General features: G+C 35.3%; 1 protein-coding gene and 1 long non-coding RNA gene across 2 annotated transcripts; one reads left to right on the forward strand and one right to left on the reverse strand.

The window, feature by feature from the left end:
- The first annotated feature begins 1265 nt into the window (after window positions 1-1265).
- LOC107758941 (uncharacterized) lies at window positions 1266-3429 on the forward strand. Its single transcript, XR_001642078.2, has 2 exons — window positions 1266-1747; window positions 3162-3429. It is a non-coding gene; the product is annotated as an uncharacterized LOC107758941 (long non-coding RNA).
- A 2489-nt stretch (window positions 3430-5918) lies between these two features.
- Window positions 5919-11253, reverse strand: LOC107758940 (calmodulin-binding protein 60 A). Its single transcript, XM_016576787.2, has 7 exons — window positions 10796-11253; window positions 9858-9936; window positions 8967-9019; window positions 8368-8855; window positions 7738-7898; window positions 6979-7185; window positions 5919-6800 (listed from the first exon to the last, which is right to left on the reverse strand). Exons 1-7 carry the CDS (start codon window positions 10894-10896, stop codon window positions 6189-6191), a joined length of 1701 nt encoding a protein of 566 aa, XP_016432273.1. The 5' UTR covers window positions 10897-11253; the 3' UTR covers window positions 5919-6188.
- Window positions 11254-11926: the final 673 nt, after the last annotated feature.

The raw sequence follows: 11926 nt of genomic DNA on the forward strand, positions 1-11926 counted from the left end.
TTAACTTATGCCCGCTTTGCAAAAAGAATTACAAGCGTACTCACTTTTTCGCGTAACTTCAGCATACGGGGCTGAAGTAGCAAAGACAATCACGCAAAACTTCAGCATTCTAGTAGACTGGCCTGAAGTAGCAAAAATTGCTGAACCAAATGTGCTGAAGTTTTTGTTTGTAATTGTTGAACTTAAGCATAGTAGCTGAAGTTTTGTTCTCTATTTGCTGAACTTTTTGTTTGTAATTGCTGAACTTAAGCATACGTAGCTGAAGTTTTGTTCTCTATTTGCTGAAGTTTTTGTTTGTAATTGCACTAAATAAGCTGAAGTTTTTTTGTCTTGGATTCATTAGTTTTGTCATTAAGCTTTTTCAAAAACTTCAGCAGAAGATGCTGAAGTTATTTAGTTCATTTATAAAAACTTCAGCACTAAATAAGTTGAAGTTTTTTTTATCCTGGATAAGCTTTTTCAAAAACATCAGCAGAAGATGCTGAAGTTATTTAGTTCATTTGTAAAAACTTTAGCACTAAAAGTTGAAGTTTTTTGTCCTGGATTCATTAGTTTTGTCATAAAGCTTTTGCAAAAACTTCAGCAGAAGATGTTGAAATTATTTAGTTCATTTGTAAAAACTTCAGCACTATATAAGCTGAAGTTTTTGAAAAAGCTTTCTAACATACTAGATAAATAATCAGATTGCCAACAGTATCTAAATCATAAATTTTGAAAACAATAAACGTGAAAAGAACATAATTATCATTGTCTACTAACTTACATACGTGGAAATATTCACAAATTATTGTCTACTAACTTGCGTAATTATTTATAATTTATTTTTAAATAATCTGATAAATATATTTATGGCAATCATCCCATGAACTGAAGTTTCATAGCAGCACTAACAGCAGCAGAAGATGAAGAAGAAGAAGAAGAAGAAGAAGAAGAAGAAGAAGAAGAAGAAGAAGAAGAAGAAGAAGAAGAAGAAAACGAAGGAAGAGAAGGAGGAGGAGAAAAGGGACTGAAGTTGTTTAAAAAATGGGTACAATTTAAAACTTTTTAAAAAAAATAGGTATAGGTTAAATGGGGGCGACCAAATAAGATTCCCCATGCAATTTTTACGGGAAGATTGAGGTTTGTTTTCTTGTTTGAAACCAAACTGGGCCAAATACTATGGCCCAGATTTGTTAAATACACGCCCAAACGCATCTCCAAATCGGTTTAGTCCCCTATAAACAGAACGACGTCGTTTTAGGTTAATTTGATTAGACTAAATCTTATCCATCCCTCAAACCCCATCAAACGGTCAAGAACTAAATCATTAGTCACAGAAAACTATCTTTGAGACCGAACCCCACAAACTTCTCATATCATCTCTCACCTCCTCTTTCACGCCCCACCTTCCGCCACCGCCGGAAATTGCCCATAGCGGCGGCCAGTCTCCAAATAGCCCTTAAATTTCACCCTATATTCCCCAACTCCTCTTCCATCCAAACCTCTTGCCAATATCCCCAAAATCCCCATCAAAATCAATAAATTTTAGATCTCGAAATATCAGAAAATCGATTCTTTCCTTTGTTCATTGCTCGATCATTTCGGCTTGGTTACGGCCAAAACTTACTTCAATGGAAAGCTCTTGACAAGTGCTATATATTTATGTAAGAGGTGGGTCATTTATCAGTGGCCGGATTTTGGTCAACCGGTGTTTGACCGGTCGGAGCCGTCTGGAGATTCCTTCTGTCGTTTCTTTTGAGCTCGTTAGGTAATCCTTGTCCCTTTCTTCTTTGTTCCTCTCTATCCTTTTGATAATTAGAAATTAGAAATTAGGTTTAGTTGTTCTTCCGATTTTAGCACTGATAAGTTTTAAAACTGAATTATTCAATTGTCGACTCTTGTTTAATTCCTATTTTTCATATTTGTTCATTCTTTGTTGTTTGTCTCTTGGATTTAGATTTGATTTAGTAGTACTTTGTTTTGGTCTATGTATTTTGTTATTAGTTGATTAAATTAGATTTTAGTTTGTTTAATTAGTGTGTACCGTGCAATTTTTGCACAAATTAGAGTTATGGGATTTTTGTTTTATGTTTTGTCAAAGTGATGAAGAGGGTTTTTGGGTGTTAAAGATAGGTATGATCTTGGGCCAGAGACAGGCCCAAATTTTATATGAGTAAAAGAGTTGGGCCTAGGGAATATCCGTTAGAATAGTGAGGAAGTTTCTAGAGGTTAGTAGAGGAAAAGAAAGGGTAGAAAAGGACCATATAGCAATAAAGGGGACTGGAGGGGGTAAAAATAGAAATAAAAATGACTGAAAAGGAAGAGAAATAACAGAAAAGATGCTGATATTCTGTTATAAAATTGTTCATTCCCTCTCACATAAGACTCACGCATTCACTGACTATTCACAATACATTCACTCTCATTCTGTCATCCTCTCTCATCTGATACACATACAATACACATTCTCATTTATAGAATTTATTGTCTCTCTCACTCTCACTCGTACTCTCTCATCTTCACTTCTCACTCCTTCACAAAGCTGGATATACACTCAATCACACACGTCTGGAAAATGCTAAAAGAAATAGTTTGAAATTCAAAAATATGAGATCTAGAAAACCAAAAAAAGAGAATGAAATTCTGGAAAAACAAAATAAAGGAAGAACAATAGAGTTTTTGGTAGGTTACTTTGGAATTTGGATTCAAACAATTCAAAATCGAAGTTGTGGTTGTTTGCTGCTAATTTCGAGTTGATTTGCTTGGGTCTCAAACTTTTCTTCCTCTGGTTTGGCACTGTTGTTTTATGTTGTTCATCACTCTGAACTTCATCTTCAGTTCAGACCTCTATTTAATTTTTGATTGTTGTTTAGGTATGTTCAGCTGTCTCTGCTGTTGTTGTTTGAATCTTAAATGAAAACTCAATTTGTTTATGTGTTAATTTTGTTCCACTTTACAGATTTGTCATGTGTAATTGTTGATCTGTTTCGATTTACTTTCTCTGTTAAGTTCTGAAACTATTATGTTCTAAATCTGTTATAATCCTTAGATTCATCATCTGTTTATGTTAGTGTAAGTTTTAGCATTTGAATTGATTAATTGTCGATAAATAGAATAACACTTCCTATTATCGATCGTTTAGTTTATGAGGTCGATGTTTCATGTTCAAATGATATTGACAGGGGAGACTGGTCCTAATTTGTTGTTAGTTTGATAACCAACACTCATGGCCAATATAGTTCCCAAGGATAATCCAGTGGCTTAGTTTTTCTTGTAAATTAGAAGATCGCTGGAGTTTGTGAAAGCTAAAATTGGCTAGTACTGTAAAGTTGGATGTCACTATAATGTTTATTCATTGTTAGTGTTGTAATGAACTTGAACACTTCCAATTACTGGCTATGTATGTAATAAACTGAATAATTTCCTAGTTCATTCTGGCTGAAAGTAAAAGTGATTGTTGGGCCCTGTCAAATAAGACCACTAAGAATTGGTCTGTTTTTTTTTCTTTTCTGGAAAGCAAATGGAGTTCATGACTCTCAAGCTGTAAGGTCATATGGGCCTAAAACCAACTGGCTATGCCAACTCAATAGATGCGGGCCTGTTGGAAGCCCTTATAATTGATATTGATTTCTTTGTGATGTTTTATCAGTAGTCCAATAACGTGAAATGCATCCCCATCCGAATTGATTTGTAATCTCTTACTCGTAAAAATAGCACGGGCTAGCCAGTTTTCGGATTGGTCATTAAAAAATAGCCCACGTTTGTAAAGTCATTGAAAAATAGCCACTATTTTGCTGCAACATGAAAAGTTTCAGCATAATATACTGGAGATCGATGCAACTGTGTATGAACTTTCAGCATAAAACTCTAACACGCGGAAAGTTCCTGTATAATATACTGGAGATTGGAGCACCGGTGCTCCAATCTCCTGTATATTATGCTGGACCGATATATTATACTGGAACTCCAGTATAAGTCCCAGTATATTATACTGGAGTATTTTTTCGAATTTTGAACAGTATTCAGATTTATCTTTACATGAAAAGTGATTAAATTTCAATTACTTTTGAAAGTGTGTCTGTTTTTGAATGATCACTTGTAAATTTGGCTATTTTTTAATTTCAGCCCTCTTACTCTTCATACATGAGTTCACTTTGATCTTGGTCAGTCCAAGAATAATCTCTATAGAAGTTAATTAAGTGGAATGAACAAACATAGTTTAATCATAAAGTATTACTAGTCAGTTAACAAGGATTCATCTATTTGTACAGAAGAGTTTAGTCATGAATTTTTCAAAGTCCTTATAAATTCGTGACTCAAACTCCATAATTTTCCTACCTTCACACTTGATCTCAAACTTAGAATAAAATAATTCGTGAATATGCGTTGTTGTTTTAGGCGCGCTTTAATAAATAATCGTTATGTTTATAGGTACGATTTTCGTGGCATAATTGTGACACTTAATCCCAAATTCAAGTGCACGTTCGCGTGACTTGACCTTACAACTTCAAAGTAACAATAGAATTAAATATGTTGTAAATTGCTGGTGCGTTTCAAGTGGCGTGATTACGATGTGTGTAAAATGACAAGTGTGTGACATCGTAACTTGTATGAAATTAATTCCATAATTACTAAAATATATAATTAAAAGTGGTAGAAAGGCAAAGATGCACATAGGTTTAAAACATGTATTAATCAGATAATTAAGCCAAGTTTAATAGTAGAGCGACCGTGCTAAAACCACGAAATTCGGGAGTGCCTCATACCTTCTCCCGGTAACAGAATCCCTTACACGGTCTTCTGTGTTTCGCAGACTTATACGGAGTAAAACTTTCCTTGATTTGGGATTTGAAATAATTGGTGATTCGGAACACCGTAATTAAATAATTCCGAGTGATGACTCTTAAAAATAAAATAAAATTAGTCTCATTTCAATAATGTTATTTAAATTGGAAAAATTCTTTTCCCTATAAAAAGGAGGTGTAACAGTACATCCTATATTTTCTCATTTTTTAAAATGTATAAAGATATTATTGTTGAAATAACAAAATCAAGTCAGGTCGTTATTCTAGAGACTGACCGGCTTATTTCTTCTCTTTCTTAGATTGTTCTAAGGTTTTCTTCGATATTCTTCTTTCATGTCAGATAACATGACCAGGGACTTAGATTTCTCTCGATCTGAGCTTCACTCCAGTGTCACCCTTGGACGGAGTTTCGTCGTCAACCGTTGGGTTGGAATTAACCAATAGAGAGAAATATGTTACAGTCAATTGCTCAAGAGTTTGTATCAATCTCACGTCTTGTCATCAAATAACAAAGTAAATTTTGTTCACTCTCCCATAGCTTGGAGCCTCCCAAGCCTAGAGTATACGAACTCAGGGTGTTTGGTTGGACATTTAAGCTGGTCAAATTAGCTTTTGATTTCTTTTTAAAAATTTCCAAAAATGCTTAAAATAAGTTAAAAACTACTTAAAACAAGTCAAAAACAATAAGTTGGGCAATCTCAATTTATGACTTTTTGGCTTAAAAACTATTTTTGCTGAAAACCCACTTTTTTAAGCTAATCCAAACGGGCTCTCAGTCGGAGGAGGAGGCCTCCCTCCTATCAATGCTACTCTGGCTGGTTCGAAATCAATTCAACTCCATTTATAACAAAATTTTTGGCATTAATTTTCAGGAGCTACCACGTAGTTTTGTACTACGCACTAATTGTACTATCTCGTTCATGGCAGATAATTATAACATTTTAACAAGGAGCTTGATATGAACATCATGCAGTCAACTTTTAAATAGCTTGATTATGCAAATATTGTTTATATTGGTATTTGATAAAATTTAAGTACTCTGATTTAATAAGGTTTTTGTACAAAATAAAAGAAGAGTTATAGGCTGGAACTGTAACTTAGCCATTAAATCTTATGCAGATAAACTATATGGAGTGGAGGTAACATTTCCCTTGGAATAGATGATAAACATGTACACAGACAAACCCTGCAGCCTAGCAATTACAAAATCTTAAGTATCATTCAGATGAGCTGGAAGCTCGAAAGACATCATTTTGTGACAATAATAATTTCTTGAAAAGAAAAGAATCAGAACTTAATTAAAGAAGCGGCTAATCCTACACATATCAACAAGAAAGTCTACTCTTATTCAGCTACTGCACACGATTATGCATCGGGCAGCAATTTCCTAGTGATGATCTTGCCTCAGTATAACACACACTTGATGTTTTGAGAAACAACGGTTTTCCTTTTTATAATCCTCCTAACTGAGAACCACCTAAACACACTAAATAACATTTTCCATCTCCTTTGAGCTTTATCCAGAGGGACAATTTCATTATGAGCAAGAAAGCTGTTCATGATACTGTGTAGATCAGGCGATGTTGGACCAGGAAGGGAAGAATCAGTGACAAAGAAAGGAAAATGCATATCCGCACAGAAAGGTGGAGTGAAAGAATCAGTATCGTCCATGAAGGAGTTGGAGTCTTGGCTAGGAAAACTCAATGGTTGGTCAAAGCTAACAACATCCATCTTGTCTATATCATGCAAGATATAATCATCCAAGATGTCTATTGAAGAGATGGATGGTAAGTTATCAGGTGTTGATGCAGCCAATTGCTGATAATCACATATGCTAACCTTTTGGGAAGTCAAAAGATCACTGCTGCTATCAGAATTGGCCATCATGGGTGAGCTTGAGGACAACTGAACAGTGGAAAATTGCAAAGCATAATCCATCACAGATGTCTCGTCCTCAAAGGAAACTACTCCTTCCCAGTGTCTGAATGCACCAATGACCAAATCACGAGCATCATCCTGAATATAACAAAGGATATTATTGGTTTAAACCAGATTCCTACAGAAGCAAAGGCAACTGCTAAACAATGCTCAATTCAACAAGATAAGTTTGGACAACAAAGCAAATTTCTTTCCAAGATAAAAAACGGCATAAGACAGACATGGAGGAGAGAACTTTTAATGCAAAGATACATGCCTTTTGAGTTTCAGACAACTTGTCAATAGGAAGATACTGACAATCTGAAAGAAGTCCCGTCACTTGTCCAACGATGTTAAAAACCACTCCATTCGATTGCATAGATCCAGATGGGCGGTACAAGTACAAATTCTTGTCAAGTACACATGTTCGAGCATGTTCCACTGTCACTTCCCACATTTTAGCGGACATACCACTCCCAAGAACCTGCAAGATTTCCATAGATAAAGTAAAAAACAAGAGTTTTCAGTTTATTCAAAACATGAGGGAACAATAATACTAAATCTATGGATCAACAAATATCTTAATCTCACTCAAGGTGTTCTCACTTAGACACTCGGTGTAAACAAAGCCAAAGTCTGGTATGGATCTTCTCAATGAAGACAGAGGATGCTTAATGACGCTAATCCACTAGTCAAACATCAACATCAAAAAGATACAAGGACCCAGAGGATGAAAACAAAAAAAGATTCCATCCTGTACATTGTAACAACGTAGTTGTAACATATATAGAAGTTTTAACTTGTGTTATACTATTAAACAAAATCATAGGCGTCGCATAACCACATAAACTCCGGTTTAAACAAAGCATTAACCAGGTTTTCAATAACCATAAGAGTCAACCAGACGTTTGACAACCATCATTATGGTCATCTTCATTGCTGTTCAATCAATAACAAATTAAACTGTTGAATCAATTAAATGACGCATTTGTTGGATTCTATATTAACATGCAAGATAGAATGCCAAAATACTTACATTTCGAAGCCTTGCAGGATCAAGATAGAGTAGAGTCAGAAAATCTTTCACTGTGTTGACTCTTTCCTTGCTCAAACGCCTGTGGAAAGCTCCATCTTTACCAATTTTTTCCAGCCTCCAAAGTTCATCTGAAAGAGATGGGGGATGGTGCTTCTTGTACACTATGAAGAAAGCAGGAAGATAGACAGTGTTTTAGCTCACACTTGAAGCTACTAACAGTTGTTTGATACCAGATGTTCCATTTGACTCCGAAAATGTTCCATCATAATCTCATTGCTTAATTTTGCCCTTTTAGATTTATTAACTCTGAGCTCATTATCAGGTTAAATATGAAGAAACCACTCCGGTCAACTTGGATTTGTTGAGATAGTTTTTGGTGTTACAGTTTCGGTTATCCGGTTTGAGTGCAGTTCTTATAAAAACATCCACTTAACCGAGCCAAAAAACCAATAATGATGTTTATATCCTGTCAATGCTAAAAATGGATATTCGGTATCTTAGAATTGGAATAAAAAGTTTTAAAGAGCATAGTAGAGTTTACACCTTTTAATTGAACAGCATCTATCATTTAAGACTTGTAAGATCATCCTACCCCAAAATTTTTAAAACAAAGGAGTACGAAGAACTTACACTCTCCACGGTGATCCCTAACTATGAAGGACTCTGTCTTTGCCTCTCTTACTCTGCTTCCTTTAAAGCTATCGACAAGCCTTGCCCCCAGCCTGAATCTACGACTTCTTGTCCAGCTTGAATTATCTGTAAAGGAAATATCACCCACCCAACCAATACCCTCCTTGAGATTTAAAAATGCATCCCCACTAAGGAGAGGTTTCTTTCCTCCCCTTTCTCTCACAATGTTGTTCTTGAATTCTTCTACGGTCCAATTGCCCCCTTCCTCACCATCAAAATCTCCCTCAAGCACCACTATTTCCACTTTTGCACAGGATTCAGGACCAGTAGAGACTACTTGCTCAGTTAGAGCATCAACTAGTATAACCTTCAGGCTGGATTCTTCTCCTTCTATTCGAGTTCCCGTAAATATAGGGGGAGATATGGCATCTAAAAACTTCAGCTTCAGGTTTCTAAGTTCACAAGGGTATACACCTTTCGTGGAATTCCTACAAGAGGTGCAAAAGAGGAAGAAAAAAAACAGCTACAGTTGAGTGATAACCACAGAATTAAGCACACAAATCATCTGCATGTTAAGAACACCAAATCAATTAATAGACCTTTTGATACTTGTCATGTACTTCCTGAGGGCCAATTCAACTTCCTCTTTTACCTGTAAGAAAAAGATAAAATAAGTTCATTTCTTATTCATGAGGCTAATCATGACAGCTTAAGGCAAAGAAAAGGAAAAATTCCTGCAGACACAAATTGCAAGTTCGTGTCCGATTTGACACGAGCATTGAAAATGAGTTTTATTTGAAGATAAACAGAAATCGAATAGGACACATATTCTTCGAAGCTAAATAGGGAAGTAGGAATGCCAAGTTACCTTCTGATTTTACAGGAAAGTGTAAAATTTGGTTTGACGCGACTTTCTGGATGATAAGTAGGATATATGTTGAGCTTAGCTTCCATCGTATAGAGAGTATCATTATGGTAAGTGGACTAGACAGAAAATACTATAAACTAAATAAGCAACGGCATAAGATGTATTTATGTCACCAAAGCTGACATCACAAACCACACAGCTTGAAGCACTGAAACTTTTCTACATAGCTACTGGTGCGATCACATTTATCATTCATGCTTTTTATGTTAAGCATCAAGAAAAGGGAAGAGGAAAGCGCACATTCGGAAATAAGAAAAGGTTACAGACAGTGGAATCTTGGAAAATTAAACAAATTAGACTCTCAAATTAAAATTATGGGTGGTGTCGTTCAAAGGTCATGACCATAAGCATAGGACTAGTACTCTGGGACACAACATTCAAATTTTGTGCCTTTCTGAATACTTTTTTGTTGCAACCCGATCTCTAAATGGAGAGGGTTGACACTTTGTAATTGCTGAGGAAATACGAAACAGGTTACATATCACTCAAGAGGAGCTCAAGGAGATAAATCACGTCATAGACTATGAAGGAAATAATGAATGTTCAGAAAAAATGAACTTACCACACGACGAAGCAATGGCTCCAAAGCTGGCTCCATACAGCTTTGCGCCTTGCGCATATTCATTACTTCCACAATCACGCTGCATGAAATAACAAAAAGAACGATCAGTAACAAAATTGCAGGACAGACAAATAAAGGAACAGGAACTCGGCGTATATTTTTTGGCAAATTCATCTCAAAATCCAGTTCACTACTACAAAAATCAATTAACTCAGGGTGTTTGGACTACATATACGAGCATTCAGAGAGTGGAAGTACCCACACATTAACCTCTCACGTATCAGGAATTGTTCTTCACTAAACATCAACATGGAAAAACGGTAATCCATAATCTGTTACAGGCACATTAAAAAAGTAACAACTCCACCCACTTTTTTCATTCTACATCTAATCCATGATATGCAAACCTCCACCGCAGCGGCAGAGCTAAGCCCACTGAAGGGCGGTCAATTGAACACCCTTAATTGGAAGTTATATTGTGTATATAGGTTAAATATTACATTTTATACATGTATATTAAATCTTGAACACCGTTAGTTCAATTCCTGGTTTCACCACTGCACTAATCGCCACCTTCTAAAGAAAATAAACAGCACTAACTAAGCTTAGAAACCATATTATTTTCCATCGCGGACTAAAACTAAAATAGACTAAAGAGATGATGGAAAACCGCGCCCCACCTCAAATTTCAACTAATCCATCCCAGGAACCTTTCAAATATTAATCAGTTCATAACTGGGACGTCGCATCCCATCCCAAACCCAGCACTAGTTTTCCATAAGCCGTACTGAAAATTCAAAATATCCTAAAGGCTGTCTTTACTGTAATTTTCAAATATGCAAATTTTAATAAAATATACTCTCATAAGCAAAAGAGTCAAACAAATTGAAACGAAAAGATTCATTTTTCTCAAAGTAATTTATACTAGTAATTTTGACCTTTTGAGAGGAGGAACTCTCCGGCGACGCTTGTCCCCCGAAGAATCGGTGCCATCGGGTCGAGGGGTGGCATCTTGTTGCAGTTGCCTCCTCAGTGACATTATCAAAGTAGTCTATCAAAGGGAATTGCACTCTTACGAATAGTTGTGGTTGTGAGTGGTGGAAAAGACGATAACCATGGAAATGGAATAATGGTGAGTGAGGAGACAAAAGGACCAACATGCGTTAGCAGATGAAGATGATTGAACAACAATTATTCAAGGGTTTCAGAGAGAGGGGATGCGAAATAGTATTAGATACGTACTGCGTTTGAGTAAAAAAGGAGTACAGTCCAAAAAGATATCTGATCGTATGATTTATAAGGTTGTGGAGAGTTTTTGTGCCTATTGTTTCTTTCCTTGTTGCTTTCTCGACTGAGATAAAAGAGACGGTGAAAATGGGGGATGACCCACTCCTTGGAGTGCTATTGCTATATACATGTTGCAGGGTCATAATTGTTCATCCTTCCGTTTGGATCAATATTTTCCTAAAAAAAAAATGAAATTAAGTAAGTTAGTTTTTCAAATATTAGAATCGAACTAAATCAAACCAATTAAGTCAGTTTTTTCTCGATTCGGTTTATATCGGTTTTTTTCTTAAATATAAGATATACATTATCAAACACATATTTCGGCGATCACATTTTTAACGTAACTCTATCAAATCAATTGTCCTTTGAGAAATTTATTATTTACCAAGATAAATTAATGATAATTGAATCAAATAGTGATGAATAATATAAAGACTCAATTAAAAATATATTATTTTTAACATGAAATAGATTCCTTACACTTAACAAAAGAAAACTACCAATCAAACTAGAATGTAAAGGTAAAGAACTATACTAAAAGTGCAAACGATTAACATTTAATATAAAATTTTTGAAACTTTATATAAAAGTATACATATATACAGGTGTAATTCTAAATTTAAAATAGTTACTCCTATATTCGGTTTGGTTCGGGTTTTTTTTATTAAAACCAAAACCAAACCAAATTTGATCAGTTTTTAAATTTCCAAACCAAACCAAATAGTATCAGTTTTTTCTGGTCGGTCTGGTTTGATTTTCGGTTTGGTTTGGTTTATCGAATT

Source organism: Nicotiana tabacum, chromosome 20, assembly GCF_000715075.1.
Source record: "Nicotiana tabacum cultivar K326 chromosome 20, ASM71507v2, whole genome shotgun sequence".
NCBI classification, from domain to species: Eukaryota; Viridiplantae; Streptophyta; class Magnoliopsida; order Solanales; family Solanaceae; genus Nicotiana; species Nicotiana tabacum.

Excerpts from the sequence above, each read along its gene's own strand:
- LOC107758940 (XM_016576787.2), bottom strand. The coding sequence starts at position 10,896 with ATGTCACTGAGGAGGCAACTGCAACAAGATGCCACCCCTCGACCCGAT. Across the intron at positions 9,937-10,795 it reads AGAGTTCCTCCTCTCAAAAG|CGTGATTGTGGAAGTAATGA; the intron begins GTCAAAATTACT and ends TATTTCATGCAG. Across the intron at positions 9,020-9,857 it reads AGCCATTGCTTCGTCGTGTG|GTAAAAGAGGAAGTTGAATT; the intron begins GTAAGTTCATTT and ends TTTTTCTTACAG.